The following is a 20,029-nucleotide window of genomic DNA, read 5'->3' as shown; positions in this document are numbered from 1 at the left end:
TATATATATATATATATATATATATATACATATAAATCCAAGTGCCAATTAAAAAGGAAAGGAACGGATAGGTTGGATGAGAGGGCTCAAATAATGACACCCTACTCACCCGGTATGCAACACACACTAAGGTCCCAAAAAAAAAAACAATGCATGCATACTCAAACTGAAGATTAAAACGTAGATGTGTAACCTCTATGCCAGAAGTCCGACAAACACACGTACAATCAGGTCAATGCCCAATTTAGCTTTACCTCTGCCTCTGATTTTAGGAAAGGAGCCAGTTAAGAAATGGTTAAGTTTACTTTAATTACCCAAAGTAACTAAAGTATCATCCATTAAGTTCCTGAATTCAAATAGGCCTTCATTCTTCTTCTTCTTCCTGGATGTGTAAACTTGTCATTCCTCATTCGAATATTGGGACATCTGATCAGTGGATTGGTCCAACTGGGCATGCATAGGTTGTTGCATATCTTGAACCCCTTGCGCCTGACTAGCAAAAACAACGTGCTCAATCTGATGAGGTGGTAAAATCGCAGTAGAAAGATAACTAACTATTGTATTAATGATAGGTTATAGGGTAGGTGAAGTATGAAATGTCTCCTCTACACCCGAGGCTTCCTGAGGAAGGTGAGGAGCTTCGAAACTCTCCTGATGATCGGACCGAACTACCTCCTATTGAAGTAGAGTTCTTTCAATACTGTTTTCAAAAATGTTTGAGGCTGTAGGTTGCCCAGCTAAACCATCCGGCAGCATGTCATTCACAACAACAGAAATAGTATTGTCGGGGGGCGGGAGGTCTTCGGTAGTAAGGGGGTTGCATGTGGCAATGACGGGATAGGTGGTATTTAGAGGAGGGAGAGTGGGAATGTCCAAACATCCGACAAGGGGTCCAGTAACATTTTTACTCTGAAATTTTAAATGAGGGTGCAAATGGTGACATTGAGAGTGAGAATGTCCAAACATCCGACAGTGGGTGCAGTAAAGTGGGAACTATTAGTCCAACATCTGTCAATAACCTTGGTGCTGTGAGTCAATCTAGATCTCACCCGAAAAAGGTAAAGTAATGTCCCGTTCAATCAAAACTCTGGCTTCAGAAAGACGTCTCATATTAACTGTAGGAATATCAGTTTTGAGGGGTTTACCATAGACCATAGCTAAGGAATAGAGGAACTTGTGATTGAAGAGATGGAACTTCAGAATCGGGAAGCGCAGCCAAACAAGAATGATAAGAGGTTCAGTGAGAGGATCAAAGTTGACTGTCCATTTTAAAACTTTCATCACACGGTCATCTATTCGAACAAGTATTCTCGCAAACAAATGAGCATGGTCTTCATCATCTGATAATTGGATGAGAATGTGTCTACCGTCCAATTTACCAATCTTCCATTCTCCTTTCAGACGCATTTGCTCAAACACTTTTTGAATTACATCGATTTTAAGGTTTTCATAGAGCAATTTACCAACTAGGACCAATCAAAAGGATGAAACTAAGATAGAGATCTCGGCTTCAGAGAGAAAGATTGCAAGCTTACCATTTTTACGGGATGTTTTTTTAAGAAACCCGGTGTCAACGCCCCGCGCAAAGGTGTCGTGGTATCGCTGCGGGAATATGCACAAAATAAAAGGGCGAGTGGGGTTGTCGCCAGCAAGAGTGGCAACGTAGGAACATCCCGAGGCCATCAATGCTTGCAGGGAATGGGGTAGAGCAGACGATGCACTGCCGGAGATGGTCTTTCGACGAGCGGACGAAGTCGAGGGGACGGGAGCAGACGACACACGACGAAGACGAAGTAGCACTTCTACTATAATTTAATGTCGTTTAATGATCTAATAACCTTATAGGAAATTCATTGTGTATCTATTAATATGCATACTTTTCTATCTACCAATATGACGAAGCTGCTATAATCTAAATTTTATTGAAAATAAAACATAAATGAAGCAACAATAAAATCAAACTTATATTTTAAAATAGCTAATTATTGAAATTTAAAATGTAATTACTCATCTTGACCTTTAGTTGACCTCTTTATGTGGATATTTCTCCACTTAACATGTTGGCATTAGTTAATATAACTTCAATTTAATACTTAAATATTCTTTCAATTTTGAATAAAGAAATCTAAATTAAACAACCTCTCTCTCTTACCTTAAAGACCTTGTTTCCTTCCTCCCACACTAGACTCCTTCCCCCTGCTAATCAGTTTAGTTCAATCTTTATTCTTTTGCCTATACTTTTTGATATTGATTTATAATTAAACATGTAATAAATTTAACTAAAATATGTTAATTCAATTTATAAAGTTAAACCCTTACCTCTCTGTACTTTTTCTTCTCTCCCAACTTGAGTATTCTTATGTAGTTGATTTCTGATTTAAGAAAAAAGACTAACATTCACCGTTAGTATACTTTCAATTTATTTACAATTTAATAACCAATAAAATTCTACAGTAGCCTCAATTTTGTCGACCGTATCTCCATTCTAAGTTGAAATTTTCATAACTTAATTCTTGATTTCGAAAGAACATACAATTAACAATTAAAAGATAAACTTATAAAATATAAATAAATTTACTAATAATATAACTCAATTTACCTTAAATTCATTCGGCTACCCTTCACCCTTCTCGTATGTACGCTAAGCTTGCGGGCTCCATCTTCACTAATACTTGCACGAACCCCTACCTTCTTATTCGTAATCGACTCAACCCAACAGATCACAAGAGACCCTACTTCCTCTCTGCTCGATCCCCTACACTTCGATCGCAGCGGCTCCTTCACGTACAAACGACTGCTACCGTACCCACAAGAGCTCCTTATTTCTTCTCCTTTGCGTCAACCGCTCAACACCTCTTCCTTCGATTGGTTAGGGCACAGGCTGCTCGTTCCTTCTTCTCTTCCTCTTCTTCCTGGCTCAAATGAGCATGCGGTGAGTGGCGTTGCTTCGACGCCGACCTAAATTCCTCAAGAACATAAAGCATCTACTTCCCTTTTTCCTATCTTCTTCACGCCTCGTCTACAACGTCGTTCCTCTTCACATGAGCACTCCCCTCTTCGTCGAAGCCCAAGGAGTGCTCTGCCTCCTCTTCTTCACTTAAGGCTAAGGATAAATGCTTCCTTCTCATAGATAAATCTTCCTCTTCTGCTTTTACTACTGCTTCTACTTAATTGCTTCTATCTCTCGCTTCAATTCTTCCCACTGCTTCTCTCTTGTTCTGTTGTTTACTTATAACATAGATGGTTATTTTTATATATTCTGACATGCATAAAATAGTCAGATAGACCAATCAAATGAAGAGAAAATTACAGAGATAGTGGAACAAGTAACAATTCTGACTACTACAATATGTATTATTAATGAGTACTATTAGACAAATTTGTGCAAGACACTATATGTGTCATCCTCATCTTTGGGTGACAGCTGAATTTGTGAGCTATTCCAAGGTCCTCCAGGTGAATTCGTCATATGTTTCCGATGTCGGGAAAATTTTTTTTATGATATGTTGAATGAATCTTAAAATAATTATGGTTTAGATGGATCGTTCCGATTTACACAAGGGAAATACTAGCCATTAATTTATATATTATGTTACATAATAAGTCCATTTGTGTTGCTTTCGAGCACTTCCGGCACTCAACAGAAATGGTTAACAAATATTTTGATATTAGAATTAAGAATGTCAAACAACATTGTCAAACCATGGATCTTGCTTTTATACACACATAAAGAGAAATTTGTAACAATATGAGATATATGTCGTTGTTCAAGTTATTGATTTATCTATTTAATTTGCATGCATGTTGTAAACAAAAACAATTGTTCTTATGAATATTTTAAATAAAATTTTATAGGAGCATTTAAAGACACACATGTCGATGCACGTGTAGACAACAATTACAAAATTGCATATCAAACATAAATCTGCAACACAAAATATCATAGCAGTTTGTGACTTCAAAATATATTTTATATTCTTAATGGCTAGATGAGAAATAAATGCTCATAATAGTCACATATTTAAATTTGTTACTCGACGAAGTGAATACCAATTTCCAATGGCTTAACCGGTGAAGGATGTGCATTTTGCATTGATATATTAAAAGGGCCACAAAAAATGTACAAAACTAAGCCATGTGGGCTTCAAAAGCGTAACATCTGTCCTAGTCAATGATAGCCCGAAGGCCACACGGTTCAAATCCAAAAAGAAACAAAAAACTATCAGATAAGGCTTGTCGAGCACAGAAATAAGCAGCCTTATTATGTGAAAGAGGAACAAAAAGAAATTGATATGAAGCCTTTGTTCAATTATTAAGGATTAATTGATGTTTATTTTCTCTTTCATGTTTTGATATTTTAATTTTAAAGTCAAAACTTTAGAGATACATATTTTTCATTATAAGTGTTTTCATCTGGTTATGAACCATAAAATTTTTTTGTTATTTTTTATTGCATATGTAATCTACTTTGTTAATTAAAAGCATAATATATTATAATCTAAGAAAAACTAAATTAAAAGCCATTCATACTGGAATAAGTAGGAATCCAGCGGTGGTGGTGTCAGCAAAGGTCGGAGGAGAGGACACAACTGGAAAGAAAAATACGACACTTCGTTCTAGCTAAGGCCGAAAAAGTTGGACCCGAAGCGGTGGTGGCATCAACGGGGTAGTATAGGGACAGAGAAGGGTTGGAGGTAGCATGATAGTTTAGAAAAGGGCATATACAAGCATGGGTGGTGGCTGATTTGATAGTTAGAGTGGGCTACAGAGACAAGGGGCGAGGGGGTGGGTGGGGAGGCAAGGGAAGGTGTTGGGCGTTGATGGTGGGTGACCTTGACAGCAAGTAGGGCGGCCTGGAGTGGCCGACAGAATGAAGGTTGGTGGTCGGAGAGCTGGACAACAAAGTCCGACGCTTGAGGAAGGGAGTATAGAGTGCTGATAGGTGGATGAGCGGGCCGCAACGGAGGGAGGAGGTTCTGAAGGTGGCCAACAACTAAGGAGAAGGGAACATGAGAATTGGAAAAGGGGATTGAAAAAGATACAACACCACCTTGAAGTAGGATACAACTAAAGCATCACCACCTCCTCAAATACAACCTTAACAAAAGAGAAAAGACTCCAAAAAGAGAAAACAGAACACAACAACAAGTAAAAATTAAACCCTACAACCAGAAAATAGCAATTTATAGACTCTCATTGGAAAAGAACGAGAAAGAGCTAAGGAAAGTCCCACAAAAAAGGAAGGGGGTGGGGAGGCAAGAATAATCCATTAAATAGTCATTAAAGACTTCTCATATGGAGAAGAGCGCATAAAGAAGAGGATATGAGGGGTGGTAGTCCCGCTTCGTATAGAAATGGATCGATTGATACTGTGTAAATTATTGTCAGCCGTTGAACCGGTTGGGGCCTATAGCGCCGGCGTCAGCAAGTACTTCAAGAGATTTGTACTGCCACTGTGGCACAAAGTGTTTTGAACACACATCAAGAAATGTAGCAGCTATGAAAAAAGATTTTATGATTGTCCCAGAAATAAAACATTTGAAGATTGCAAGTTTTTTCCATGGATCGACGATAGAGAGAAGTTCGCTCCGAATAGTGACCAAGTCAAGAGAGATGTTATGAACAAAATTATCTCAAGGACTTGATCGTCTGGAGAAAAAAACGAACGCCATTATAACAATACTGATTGATTTTTGTAGTTTTTATTGTGATATTATGCGCAAAATGTGATTTAATATTGATGTATTCAAGAAATTAGACTCATGATATATTTTATGTACTATAAAAGTTATTTTATTACGTGGTTATAATTATTTTGAAAACTACAATCACTCAACTAATTTACATCTATAAGAGCATAATTGTCTTTTTTATCAGAAATAACTACAGTACAACAAATTATCCAAATAGACTGACTGTATTTCCAACACTAGCTTTCTGACAGCAACTGTGAAGTTGTTTTCCTAGAAAGCAGCTTCATAACTGCTTCCTCAAAAAACAACAACCGCTCCAAATGAGATTCCTCCATGATACCATGGAAGTTGCCTCACATGATCCCACAAACCAACTATCATGGGAATGAAGTAGAATGGCTCCATTATTGAAAATTCCAACAACGCGATTCTCCCGTATTTTTGCTACTGCCAGCTCCTGTGGGTCCCCTTTTTATATTATTTTAATTAGAATTATTGTATTTTGCTGGAGAATTATTAATATGTTGTTATTTTTTTGGCTTTAAAGTCTTTTGCTTTGATATTGTGCATTTTAAGATTGTATTTTCTAATTTTCTGCAATAAGGAGCGGTGTATTATCTTTCTTTTGCAAGTGGTATGTCAGTAACTTGTTCAAACACATGTGATGTCGTGCATCATGGGAAATGTCGTTTCATGGTTTCTTTTTTTTTTGCCCGGATAGCTATCAAATGTCTTCTATCCCTTTCCAAATGTCGTATACCTCACATATTCTCATGCTCTCGGTATTTCATAATCATGTCCCTGCTAAATCCACTTCTTAAATATCTTAGAGGAACCCTATAACAGTTCATTTGATATCAGAGCTTGATAAATATTAATTTAGGAATTTGTCTATTTTCAAACTCATAAACCTAAGATCCACATAACCTAATCTGGTACCTCCACCAACATCATCCCTACACCTTCCATCCTTAACCTTAACCCTAAACCATCATCCCATTTTTAGCCGAAACCTTAATTGGATAAGAGAGCCATCATGCAGCCAAGGAGAAAGTCTCCACTAGATGTTCAAGAGCTTACCATAGTAGATATGCAGCAAGAAATCATCCAATTGCATCGGAGACTCATTGATTTTGAGAGAAGGGAACATAAGAAAGTCACTCATAACAACAATGATGACCACGAAGATAGAGAAGATTAAGAAAAAACTTTTCACCAAAAAGCTTTAAGTGATGAAGAACAATCCATTGGCTAGTGGATTGAGACCATTCATTAACAACATGGTGCCATTACAACTCTATTAGATGTTACAGTATTTTCAAACCTTAGGCCTAGATATGGAGACAACACAATAGCATCAAATTTGCACTACCCTTTAAATAGGGATCGACTATTGGGTCGGGCAGCAGAAGCAAATTGACCAGAGTACTTAGACCTGAGTACTGGACCAACACCCAAAAACATTTTTAAGTATGAAGTATTTCAAGTGTCTTGGATACGAGCACATTGTATTCAATTGCCCGAACAGGAGGTTATTTTTTTTTACTGAGCAGGGTGCAATGGAGAAAGCTGTTGTGAATATATGATATTAACTCATATGGTGAACAAATTGAGCCTTATTATCTAAAAGGATTCCTAACTATATTCCTAGACCTGAATAAAGTAAATGAGATCAATGTCTAACAAAATATGCCTATTAAAATTTTCAATTAGAGATAAATAGAAGGATTAGGAGTGGTATGATATTGTGTTCATGAATGTTTGTCAAATTCTACTTGGTAGACCATGATAGTATGATAGTACACTTGATGGACATAAAAATACCTACTTGTTTGTCAAAGACAAGAAGAGTATTATACTTCTATCATTGAAGGAGTCAGTAGTGATGAGTTCTCAGGCAGACATAAAAATAGTGTCTCGTGTTATATTCTATAGCTATGAGAGAGGCACCAATGAGAGTAGCCATGAAGATGCTAGAATGTAGTAATATGAAGGAACAATAGTGAAGTAATTTGATCTTTATTGAAGGAATTTCGAGATGCTTTGACTAACCTCCTGCCACTTGGATTAGCACCCTATGAGAGATTCAATATGCTATAAATCTTATTCCAAGATTAGTGCGCTCCCCAATTGATCGACTTATAGGATGTGACTAGCCTAGTACAAGAAGTTACAAAATTAGATTATATACTTGACGACTAGAGGATTTGTCTGTGAGAGTACTAACCCAAGCACAGTTTCAACTCTGATTGTACAAAAGAAGAATTGTTCTTGACACGTGTATTAATGGTAGGGTCGTCAACACGATAACTATCAAGTACTATTTTCCCATTCCGAGATTAGACGATTTGTCTGAGCATTTACATGAAGACAGTGTCTTCTCTAAGATTATTTGTGAAGTAGTTATCATCAAATCAAGGTAAGACTAGGAGATGAGGGGAAGACAACCTTCAAGGCATGAGATCAATTATATACAATCATGCCATTTGGCTTGTCCTTAAAAAATTAGATCTAAGGTTAATCTCACCTTACGACCTAGGAAACCAATCCCATGATACTAGTTCCATATATGTATTCAAGGTTTCGTGTTTCTGCCTTTCTCCTAACTAGTTGCTTGACATTCACCTTACAGATGTAACAAATACAGCAATAACAGTACATTAAGAGAGAAAATGAAGAAACAGCAGCTAAAGAGTACTAGCTAGAAGCTGTGTAAGAGAAACAAGAGCAACGTTGAGTGCATAATAAGTTTAGAATACCGTAACATGAAAGGTAATATATATTAGAAGACACTTGACATACCAACAACATCACATTAAAAACTGCTCTTCCGGAAGAAAGATGAGTTTCAATCTCATGCTGCATGTCTGAGTCTGTACAATGATACGAGCAAAGTCAAAGAGCAATCTAAAGTTCGGAAGAATAAACTTTGGTCAAACCAAGGAAAACAAAAAATGTATATATGTGGTAAATAAAAGTCTTAGTATTGTTATATATTGCAGCACTGTATTTAAGAGCACAAAGCTAAGGACCAATGAAAAATCAGTGAAGATTCTACTTGAAAAAAATAATTGAAACCTGACCGGCTCAATAAATGTACAAATATTATCGAAAAGTTACTAATGGAAAATATGTAAACACCCAAGGACTATGAAATCATTTAGAAATGATGTGATACTGCAGAAATAGGCTAATTGGTACAAAATTTTGTCATTTTTATTACGACAGAGTTGAACTAGCTGCTTTCCATGTCATGTATAAACATTTTCTACTTTGTGAAAAGTTCTAAAATGCATAGCAACTGAAAAATCATTACCAAACAAGGTCTATTGAATTTTTCACTTTCTACAGCTGAGTATACAATGAAAATTTTTGCTGCCAAACTTCAAGTTAGGCTCCTTTGTTCCTTCATAGATAATAAAATCCAATTTAAACAGCAGAACTCAAAGTCTAACTGCCTATATCTCGTAGTTCCAATACTTATTACATTTATCCACAATAGGAAATGGCATGTTTCCTTTCATCTCAATCAAAATAGAAAACTTGGAAAAATCTAAACTCAGCAATAAAAATAGAAAAGTAACAAACATGACACGGGCAATTCAAAATTCATAATCACACTGTTAGAGTAAAGTTAACATTTTAGTGCAACTAATGAATGCCATGGATTCAAATCTCACAAAAGCATCCTCTTTAAGCAGGAACGGGGTTACATACATATTGAACCTCTCTAAGGCAGGGAAAAGCTTGCCCTTTTAAGCTATTTCCTCAATAGCATGCATTACTATCTTAACATGAACACTGAAAAGAATAATAAATTTTGAGCACAAAAAACAAAAAATCTAAATGAGCTGAATAAAAAACTACAATATAAAATACAAGACAAAAATATTTTGATTCTCATTCTTATAGAATGAGACACATCCGGTTACAAAGGTTCGCACAACTTTACCACATGTTATTTTGTTCTGATTGTTGGCAAATAGACTAACCAATTCACCCTGGTTAAGAAAAACATGAACTAAATTAGAACAAACACAAATCTCATATGCATGATTAATGAAGCAAACTTTACACAAACTATATGACTCATTAATATCAGAATTAACAATTTCTTGAAAGCCTCATTGATCTATGAATAAGATATGGAACCAGATACATAATTAAATTCACAAAAATGAAAGTACCTTATTTACTACAATTAAACAAATAAATAAAACAAACCTAATCACTACTTGAAAAGATGATGGCTCTTCTAGCTATCATAGTGTCAAAATGCGCTAGCGAAATAAGAATTGGTGTCAGAGAATTCATACAACCGTGCATTCATACAAGGAGATAAGTGTTCCTGATATGAGAACTGATGAAAAAAATTGCTCTGCTCCGAGCAAAATAGCTCCAAAATAGATGCATTGACCTTGAGGGTCACTGTTTCGTGGAGAGAAGTTAAGCGTGCCCGTCCTTGCTTCTCCATTCAGTCTCTAAATGATTAACGCAATACATAGCAAAATATATAAGAATAGAGGCCATAGCAAATCCTTTCAACAGAAAGTACCAGTATAGTTTTCCCTCTGGTTGTTGGTTCCACATGAATTACTCCGGAGGATTCTTGAGTCAGAAGATTTGAACCAAAAAAAATAAGGAAAAAACTTTGTAGAATTAATGTCGCCACAATCATTGATCTATTTTTAATTATGAGCAGACAGTAGTGGATAATTATAACCGAAAAGGCTAACACGAAACCGACATAATTGGCCTAGCCAGAACTGCTAATCTGAGGAACTTTTTCATCAAATAAGTAGAATTTGGGCACAAACATTACAATTACAGAACTGAATGCGCAAATATCACTAGCTTCTTGCAAATAATAAAAATGTTATATCACTTTCTATCTATTGTTGTAACCGCACAAGCTATGATGACGACTCGATTAAAATATCATGTTTATACAAATATGCACAAATAAAATAATGTTCTCTTATTTCTCAATGATCAAATTACAACTCTTCTCCTTACAGAATAAAGAAGGACCGGGATAAACTTAATTACAACCATTACAATTTACAATGATAAACTAACTCAAAAAGGAAAGAAATATGACACAACAAAAAGAGAATAAAATAGAACACTAAAATAGGAAACTCAGAATTCCACACTCCCCCTCAAGCTAGGTCATAGATATTGCAACGGCCCAGTTTGGTATTCAAATTAGTCAAGCTGCTTGGAGGTAGATATTTAGTAAAAGTTTAAGCAACCTAAGATGAGTCGCAATGTAGATTAAGTGAATAATGCCTCCATCGACCTTTTCAGAGATAAAATGCCTATCAATCTCAATATGCGTAGCCCTTTCATGATAGATAGAATTCTTTGCAATATTAATGGTGGCTTGGCTATCACTAAACATCTTTATGGGATTGATCGTGGAGTACCCAACTCACTTAGTAACCTTTGGATCCACATTCCTTCACAAATTCCCAAAGAAAGCGCCCGATACTCAAATTCTGCACTACTTCTAGAAACCACTATTTGCTTTTTGCTCCTCCAGGTGATAAGATTTCCCCAAACATGGTAACAAAACCTCGGGGTGGACTTTTTGTTAGTGAGTTTTCTTGCTCAATTAGCATCAGTGTAAACCTCTACCTCCTTATTGTCTGATTTCTTAAACAGTTACCCTCTGTGACGAAGGGGCTAGGGCCAGTAGGTTCAAAGGGACCAAGCAAAACTAGTCCAAGGAAAGGCTGGTTCTGATTCTTACGGGACCGAGCAGGAGTGGCTTTTAGAACGAGGGATAGTCTTGATTCCTTCAGCTTCGAGCGGGAGCGGCAACTTGAATGGGTTGCAATGCCACAAACCCCTTCCTTCCTTCCTATTCTGCCTTTTCTCCATTTCTTTCTTGTTTCCCGCCTGAGGGGAGTCTATTTAGTTGCTTGTTGTTGGAATTAGGGTTATGTTATGTTGTATTATTGTTCTCAGGTTCTCCTTGGAGTCTCCTTCTCCCTTGCTAGGGTTGAATCCGACGATGGTGGTGCTTCGACTATATCTTGCTCCAAGGAGGTGTTGTATCTTCCCCAATCCTTCTCCTCCCCTTTTTCCGTAGTCACCGGCCTCCCTACATCATCACCCCCTTTGCTGCCACCTCTTCATAGCTATAATCTATTGTCCAACTCTCCCTACCACCTTCCAACAGCCAGTTCCTATCCCCCCTGTTGCTAGCCCAGTTGTCGAACCCTTCTGGTCACCCACCTGCATCTTGCCAACCACCTACAACAGTTCTCCATGTTGTCCGACTCATTCCCCAACAACCAGCACACTTTTCCACTCTACCATGCATTTTTCCTTGCCGCCCTATTCTCCCAATCCCCAAACTAGCCATCAACCACCATTCTAGCCTATCAAGCAACCCTCAACCTTCCCTCTTACACCTTGCCGCCTTACCGACGCTACCACAGCCCTCAGATCTTCTGTTACGGTATTAGTCAGATAGTTGTTTGTTATTGTATTTCCCTTTTCCATTTGTCTCGTATTGTAGCCCTAATTCAGTTCTAATAAAAAGTTACTTTGTATTTACGCTGATTTTCTAACTACTTCCGATATCCATATGCCATTGTGAGAGCCCTGAAGCACTGGAATCATTACCTGCTAACAAGTGAGTTCACACTGTTTACATATCACGAAGCCTTAAAATTCCTCAATGGACAAAGCAGACAGAAGGGCTGACGTGACACCTAGGAAAAGTTCCTAGCCTTGTTCCAGTTCGTGCCTAAGCACAAGGCGAGAAGCAAGAACCACGCAGTAGACGCTCTGAGTCGTCGACATCTGTTGATCACATTTATGCAGGCTCGAGTTATGGGTTTTGAAGTCATAAGAAATCTATACGAAGCAGATGAGGACTTCAAGGACATTTGGGAGCAATGTCGGAAAAAGCCGACAATGCAGTATTATCGAGCAGATGGATACTTGTTCCACCAAAGTTGATTGTGCATTCCCAAGTTTTCACTGAAAGAGGCCATTGTCCAAGAAAGCAAAAGTGGAGATATAGCAGGCCACTTCGGCAGGGACAAGACTCGCCCTCATAAGAGAGCATTTATTTTGGTCCTTACTGACGAGAGATGTGACATGTCAGGCAGTGCAGAACATGCCATCTGGTGAAGACGAGAGGGCGGAATGTGGGAGTGTACCAAAGTTGGTTGTGCATTCCCAAGTTTTCACTGAAAGAGGCCATTGTCCAAGAAAGCCACAGTGGAGAATTAGCATGCCACTTCGGCAGGGACAAGACTCTTGCCCTTGTAAGAGAGCATTTCATTTGGTCCCTACTGACAAGAGATGTGGGTCGACATGTCAGGCAGTGCAGGACTTGTCATCTGGTGAAGACGAGAGAGCAAAATGTGGGAGTGTACATGCCACTTCCAGTACCAGAGACACCGTGGGTGAATGTCAGCACATATTTCATGGTAGGGCTTCCAAGAACCCAAAGGAACAAGGACTCGGTGATGATAGTGGTGGATACATTCTCCAAAATCGCCCACTTCGTACCCTGCCACCGGACACTAGACGCGTCTCACTTTGCAGATCTATACTTTAGGGAAATTGTAAGGTTACACAGAATTCCCATAATCATCGCCTCCGGCAGAGACGTTAAATTCCTAAGCCACTTACAGAGGATACTATAAGAAAAGCTAAGCACCAAGCTCCAACTCAGTTCAGCGGCTCATCCACAGGCAAACAGACAGAAGTAGTAAACAGGAGCCTCAACTACCTCCCGAGATGCTTCATGGAGAAGAGTATAAAGCAGAGGGATATTATTCTAGCCTAAGCAAAGTTTGCCTACAACTGATTCGTCAACCAGACTACAGGACGCATTCCCTTGGATATTGTGTACAGTCGCAATTCGCTCACACCACTTGAGTTGGTGCCACTCCTACCAAGTTCGGAAGACATGGAGAATGTCACAGAAAGTTGTTCACGAGATTCAGAAACTCCATGAGGAGGTTGGCAAGGAGATTGCTAAGAACTGCAAATATCAAGCACAGGTGAATAGATCCAGAGAGAAAGTACGTTTTAGGAAGGCAACCTCGTGTGGATTCGAATGAAGAAGGAAAGATTTCCAGTAGGAGCATTCGGGAAACATAATCCCAGAGCACATGGACCTTTTAGAGTACTTAGGAAGCCGAACGACAATGCCTACAAGATTAACCTGCCATGGAACTACAACATTTCTTCCCCATTCAATGTCATTGATCTGACGCTGTACTTTGAGCCAGAAGCTTCAACGAATGAGGTTGAAGCTTCCCCAATCCCAGGAGATTGACAAGAGGCCAAGGGAGCTAGCCGGTTGAACCGGTTGGCAACAAATCTTGCAAGGCAGATACGGTACAGCGGACCGGGCGGGATTTGTATGAGGCGGGACTTCCGCTCCTTCTATTTCCTTCCTTAAATGATCTCCTCCATATGAGAAGTCTTCCATTGCTATTTTCTGGATTTGGACTGTCGTCCACCCCTTTCCTTTTGTGCGGGAGATTTATTTCATATTTCTTTCCTTTTCTTTTTCATATGGAAGCCTATAGATTGTTGTTTTCCAGATGTAGGGTTCAATTTTTTGCTTCTGTTTTGTTTCAGAATTCTTCTTGGAGTATTCTCCTCACACTACTGGGTCTGTAGCCGACAGCAGGTGGTGTTTCGGCTGTATCCTGCTCTGAGGTGTTGTTGTGTCCTTTCCAAACTCCCCTCCAACCTCCCTAAGCCTTTCAACAGCCAACTTTCCCCACCAGACCTCCCGACAACCCTCTTCCATCATCTGTCACAGCTTCCCAGCCTATTTCCCTTGCCGTCCAACTCTTTCGCTTCACCCAGTCACCCTTTCGCTTCTTTCTCCTAGTCTCAGCCTGCTGTCCAGCTCTTTCCCCACCATTTCCTTAGCCGTCAACCTCTCTGCCTCATCCAGCCACCCTGCCGCCACCTTCTCTCAACTGTAACTTGTTGTCCAACCCTCCCCACCGGCCCTCTGCACCTCTAGTCAGCCCACCTATAGTCGGCCTCACTATTGTCTAGCTTGTTCTCCATCAACCAACACCCTTCTAACCAACCCTACAGTCTCACCCTTTCCCCTTTCCCCTTTCCCCTTACCCTTTTGTTGATGCCACCACTGTTCTAGGATATTCTCTACCAGGCCTAACTAGAAATTAGTTGTTATTGTATTTCCCCTTTCCGTTTTTGTTGTGTTGTGAACCTATTTCTATACTAATAAAAGTTTGCTTTTGCAGTTTCTAACTAGTTCCGGTATCAAACACTTCCTCCAAATAATATTTAAAATTTATTGATTGAAATAACAAAAGATTCTCACAATTTTAATTATATTATTTTCAAATTTAATTGAAAGTATTTAATTTGGTGATGACACTTAATAGAGCTTCAGCAATTTGTTAAAATGTTGAGAATTACATGTTTGTAATCAATATGTAAGAAAGTTAGATTACTGACAATTAATTTCATACAAAAAAGAAGAAATCATTTAAGTATTTAAGGATGAGTCCAATGTTTCAGATTATGTAAAACAAGAAACTAAATGATAAAAATTTGAAGAGAAACAAGTTGAATCAAGAAATAACAAATTGTGACAAAGCAATATTGATAAATGCCTCATTGTGATAATACTTAGCAGTATCAATTAAAATGAGCCAAGAACTTGAATCAAGAGATAACAAATTATATTTGTCTCCAATTTAGACTAATGAATACAGGGAAAGTTGATATGTCCATAATTCAAAAAGCTGAAATATCAAAATGAAAAAAAGACTGAAAAGAACCTAACTCAAACAAAATCCATGTGGTATTGGAACCCAAATATTTGAGAAAAGAAAGAATGTGTGAAGTAAGAACAAGAGATTGTCAAAACAACAATATTATCTTTAAAAAAAATTTTCTTTAATATTGGCAGAAGTATGCATGTTCTGTAGATGAGGATTATCAGATGATGGGCCAGTGAGGAAGAGTACCTCAATGGTTAGTTAGAGTATGCTTGTAACTGTTTGAATATGGGAAAGTGTCTTATGAAATACCAGAAAACTAATCCGCTATAACTTCTTGGAAATTTCTTTTTAGGTGAGAATTAGCCATACCTGCTAAATATAACAACAATATGTATTCTGTTTTTTGAATCATTCACTGTTAAATCTTTAAAAAAAGAGCCTTGGTCATAAAGATTAGTAAAACCAGTTCAACGGCCCTCTATCCATGTGATGTTGACCATTTATTTTCCACAACTTTCAACCAAAGTACAGCACATAATTGATGCCTAAACCCTATATTATTTTCCGATCTTGTCATTTTGCATGATAAGAGGATAGTTATCATAAAGAAATCGCAGTTTACAGAAGCAAGTTAAAGAAGTCCGGTAAGTTTGGTTGTGATGCATAAGCAAATTTATAATAAAAGTGCATAAGCAAAATTATAATAAAAGTGCTGAAGTTGTTAGGAAACCTGGCGACCACTTTCATCCATTGGGATGCAATCCACAGAGAGAAAAGTGTCAACATCATCAGCAGTAACCACATAATCAGGCACAGTTGCTCCTAAATTAGAACAAAAGCATATGAGTAACCATTTTTTTTTTTTAAAAAGCATATTATTTGCAGGCTATTGGGATACGTAATATTTCTATAAAACTAGTTCGGCTCACCTTCAATTGATTGCCTGGTGCCATTTTCAAGATGACGAACCCACTAGAAACCAATTGTGATATCGATCATATATATCATAAATAAAAAATTATAAAAATTAGCAAAGAGAAATAAGTATAAAATTCAATGACTATCGTAAACAAAAAATTAAGGGTTAACAACCTGAAAGATACAAAGATAAGTCCCATTAGTGGGATAGCCACAGGCTCTTAAAGTGCAACCTGGTTTAGCCTCACCAATAATTTGAAATACTTCTATACCAGGTAAGGAGGCCTCGCCTACTGAAATATGTTGGGATAATCAATCAAAGCACAAAATTAACATTAGGTGTTAGACATGTAAATACATATGAATTGAGTGGTATGTATGAAAATAGACCTTACACTTAACATAATTACCTCTAGAGAAAGGAGAAGATTGCATCTCAAGTGGGGAGGGTATATAGAAATGAGCATCAGGAGTCTCTCGTCTATTTTCAGCCTCGACTGCATTGCCTTCGAAAACATTGGGAATAGTGGCCCCTCCAACATCCCTGGTTGATGCAGTTAATGAGAAAATATCAAAGGTATATGCAAAGAAAACTAAGAATAAAATCATGACATTGGGGCTATAAAAATTGGATAGATGGAAAGAAACAAAATTTTAGAATATTCATTTTTGTACATTGGAACAAATACAATTTGATATGATAAATAAAACCATCAATCTGAAGGAACAAAGATAAAAAACTGCACATTGCTGAGACAAATGTAAGAGAGATCCAAATGCAGTCATTATCAAAGGACTTATCCCACCTATTTATATGAGTTTGGCGTCTATGTGGTAATGCGTTTTGATTTTTGCTTCTACTTTCCAGAACACCAGGGGAACCGTAACGTGGTCGGTTTAATTATTGTGAGAAAAACTGCAACATTAAAGCTTTCCTGAAATGGCGGTTCAGATTACTTCCTAGACATGCGTATTCAAGAAATTTAGCTATTTTTTATTATAAATAAATTCATTAAGTTAATTAATTATATCCTATATAGAAATAATCATCAATCTAAGATCAACACCATTTTATTTATAACAATCAAGTAATTCTTGGAAATTGACTTTCAATCTGCAACAACCTAACAATCCATAGACAACAATTGATGCTTTTTAAGCACTCCTAAAAAAATGTTTAGGAAGCGGATTTAGAGTGGAGGTAGTTGTTGAATAACAAAATAATGATATATGCGAGATTGGAAGCATTTTGAGGGGGATAAGCGGTATGTTGGACAGCAGATTTGAGCTGTTCAGCGGCTGTCCCTTCTGAAAACAGAAAGACAGACAACGATATGACATGGTACGGGCAACAAGGAGGTTCACCGCCTATTCCTGAACAAGCTACAGACACACCACTTCCAAAAGAAAAAGATACATCACTCTTTATTATAGAAACTAGAGATTACAATCTCTAAAATACTCAAATCAAGCAAGTCTCCAAACACTAAAAAAAAACAAATAAATAATCTCCAAATAGGAAATACCTTAATAAGAAATAAGAAAATAGGAAAAACATTATAAGGAAAAATTGGTTAAAATCATAAATCAAGGGGAACTACGGCTCGACACCAGCACAGGTCATCGGATTTACCTGCAATCAGCGATATTGCGGACTTCCAGCAATCAGATCGCAGTTTCCGCAATAAGATGCTCTGTGTCATTCTCTCGGGATAAAGATGTATGATTTATTCTCTAGAGGATTGTGAAATTAATCAACCACCATAACAAAGTCATTGTATTCTAGTCGTTGAGGAAGCCCCACTACAAAGTTTATGCTCACACCACCCAAGATAACTCTGAAATATGTACGTCCTTCCAAAGTCCATCTTGGTAAAATAAAGAATCATTCTCTTTTGTCATAATCAAAGAAGAAGCTGCATCTGGACTAGTAGTCTCACAAACCAAACCTCCAACCCTCAAGTGTGTAATATATTTTTGCAATTTCTCATACTCAACTGGTTTTATTCCATAGGCGAGTTGGTTTGGCAAAAAAAAAACTTGAAATAAGATCTATTGTATGTTGAATACCTCTTTGTGGTAGCTATCCGGTCAAGATATCCAAAAATTTCTTCAACGGGGGTTGTCCCTTTTTTGGTATCGACTCCTAGGACTCACTACCATCTAGAACAACTAATATTAATCTTGTTGGACTCTCTCTCATGGGCACAACCTGAATCATTAGCATCTCTACCTCATCTGCGGGCAAGTGACACTCCTCTACATTCTCCTCCTTTGGGCCTTCACCTTGTGCCTCCTCCAATACACCTTATTCAACAAAAAATATCATTTCCTTGTTTGGGCAATTCGATCCAACGTGCCCAAAATCGTAACACTTTAAGCACTTCCTTGGAGAGACAAATGTGAGAGTTCTAGAGGTCTCCACTTTTTCTCCATTCTAAACAAGGTTTTCCTCAAGCGAGATCAATTTGGATGCTCCATTGGGAGCACTTATGCTGCTTGATCTAATAGTTGAACCCTATTTGAAGGGATGTGTGAATAAGATATTGTTGTGTTGTCTCTCCATCTTCAGAGCTAAGGTTTGAAAATTTTGTAATATCCAATAAGATTGCAACTATATTATCTTGCCACTGAATGATCTCAATCTTCCCAAAAATCGAGTTATGATGTTATCCTCGAGATGCATTAGCTTACACTTCAACATATGCTGCTCAAACTCAGTTGTGTACCCATCTACTAAGAGATCTTGTTGTTGTAAGAAGTGTTTTAAAAGGTGTTATTGGGGTGCACTTGGTGGGGTGCGAGGCATTACGCCCCAGCCCAATGAGGGTTGTAATTCTCATGGGGCAAACGTCTCAACATGTCTTTTCCGACCAGGAACTAATTTTTCACCCCACGGGGTTTATGACCCATTTGCGGGCTAATTAAAAAAAAAAATAAACCCCTAAACACTCTGTTTCTCAGACCTACTCGAATCATAGCTTCTCACTCCCGCAGTAATCCATGGGCAGAAGAAACAGTCGCAGAAAGCATTGCACGACCCAATCGCCTTCTCCTTTTCATTCATCTTCCCATTTGCACACAAGAGACTAGCACTTAGCCCGCAGTTCCGCACCCATCAACACCACGCGATCTAGATCTATATACCACAACCGCAACGCCTGTAATTTCACACAGATCATGCAATCCAAACCTCTGCTCCACAAGGCCTATAAGCATGTGAGTTTTATAATGGAATCAATGTGTGGATTTTACAGTAGCTACAGTAAATTCACTATCTACAATCATTTTGACTGTATATTTTGGCATTAATTTTGAGTGTATCTTTTTTTTTTAAATTTAATGTGCAATGTTAGTAACTAATTTGTATTATATGGGTTGGATTGTGTGACCAGTAATAGTCGCACTGGCAAGGAATTTGAATGGAAATTTACAATAAGCACACCTAATGAAAAATATTTCCTATGTAAGTTCTGCAATCAGGTGTGCAGTGGAACGATAATCAGGATGAAGCGACAACTTACTGACACACATAAAGACATTAAATCATGCACTAAAGCCCCCACTGAATTTTAAGAGAAATGCAAGAAAACATTAGAATAAGATGAAAAAATCAAAGCACAACGTTACAGTGAATTAAGTGACGTTAGAAGAACTGCAACAAATATTTGT

At 37.8% G+C, this 20,029-nt stretch overlaps 1 protein-coding gene across 8 annotated transcripts in view; it reads right to left on the bottom strand.

Annotated features, from left to right (window-relative positions):
* LOC110025479 overlaps positions 1–20,029 on the bottom strand; it is a 96,802-nt gene that overhangs the window by 27,593 nt on the left and 49,180 nt on the right. For 7 of the 8 annotated variants that reach the window (XR_002294125.1, XR_002294126.1, XM_020725982.1 and 4 more), the window contains 6 exons: positions 16,768–16,901; positions 16,532–16,650; positions 16,369–16,411; positions 16,170–16,261; positions 9,646–9,694; positions 8,496–8,566 (listed from right to left, as the gene is read on the bottom strand). Coding sequence is in view for 6 of the 8 variants with exons in the window: in XM_020725982.1 (XP_020581641.1) it covers positions 8,496–8,566; positions 9,646–9,694; positions 16,170–16,261; positions 16,369–16,411; positions 16,532–16,650; positions 16,768–16,901 (508 nt within the window). In the remaining 2 variants the exon portion in view is untranslated. The remainder of the gene's footprint in view (positions 1–8,495; positions 8,567–9,645; positions 9,695–16,169; positions 16,262–16,368; positions 16,412–16,531; positions 16,651–16,767; positions 16,902–20,029) is intronic. The other variant, XM_020725983.1, reaches the window with a different exon arrangement.

Source organism: Phalaenopsis equestris, unplaced genomic scaffold, assembly GCF_001263595.1.
Source record: "Phalaenopsis equestris unplaced genomic scaffold, ASM126359v1 Scaffold000301, whole genome shotgun sequence".
In the NCBI taxonomy this organism is placed as follows: domain Eukaryota; kingdom Viridiplantae; phylum Streptophyta; class Magnoliopsida; order Asparagales; family Orchidaceae; genus Phalaenopsis; species Phalaenopsis equestris.
This window is presented reverse-complemented; position numbering and strand designations above follow the sequence as displayed.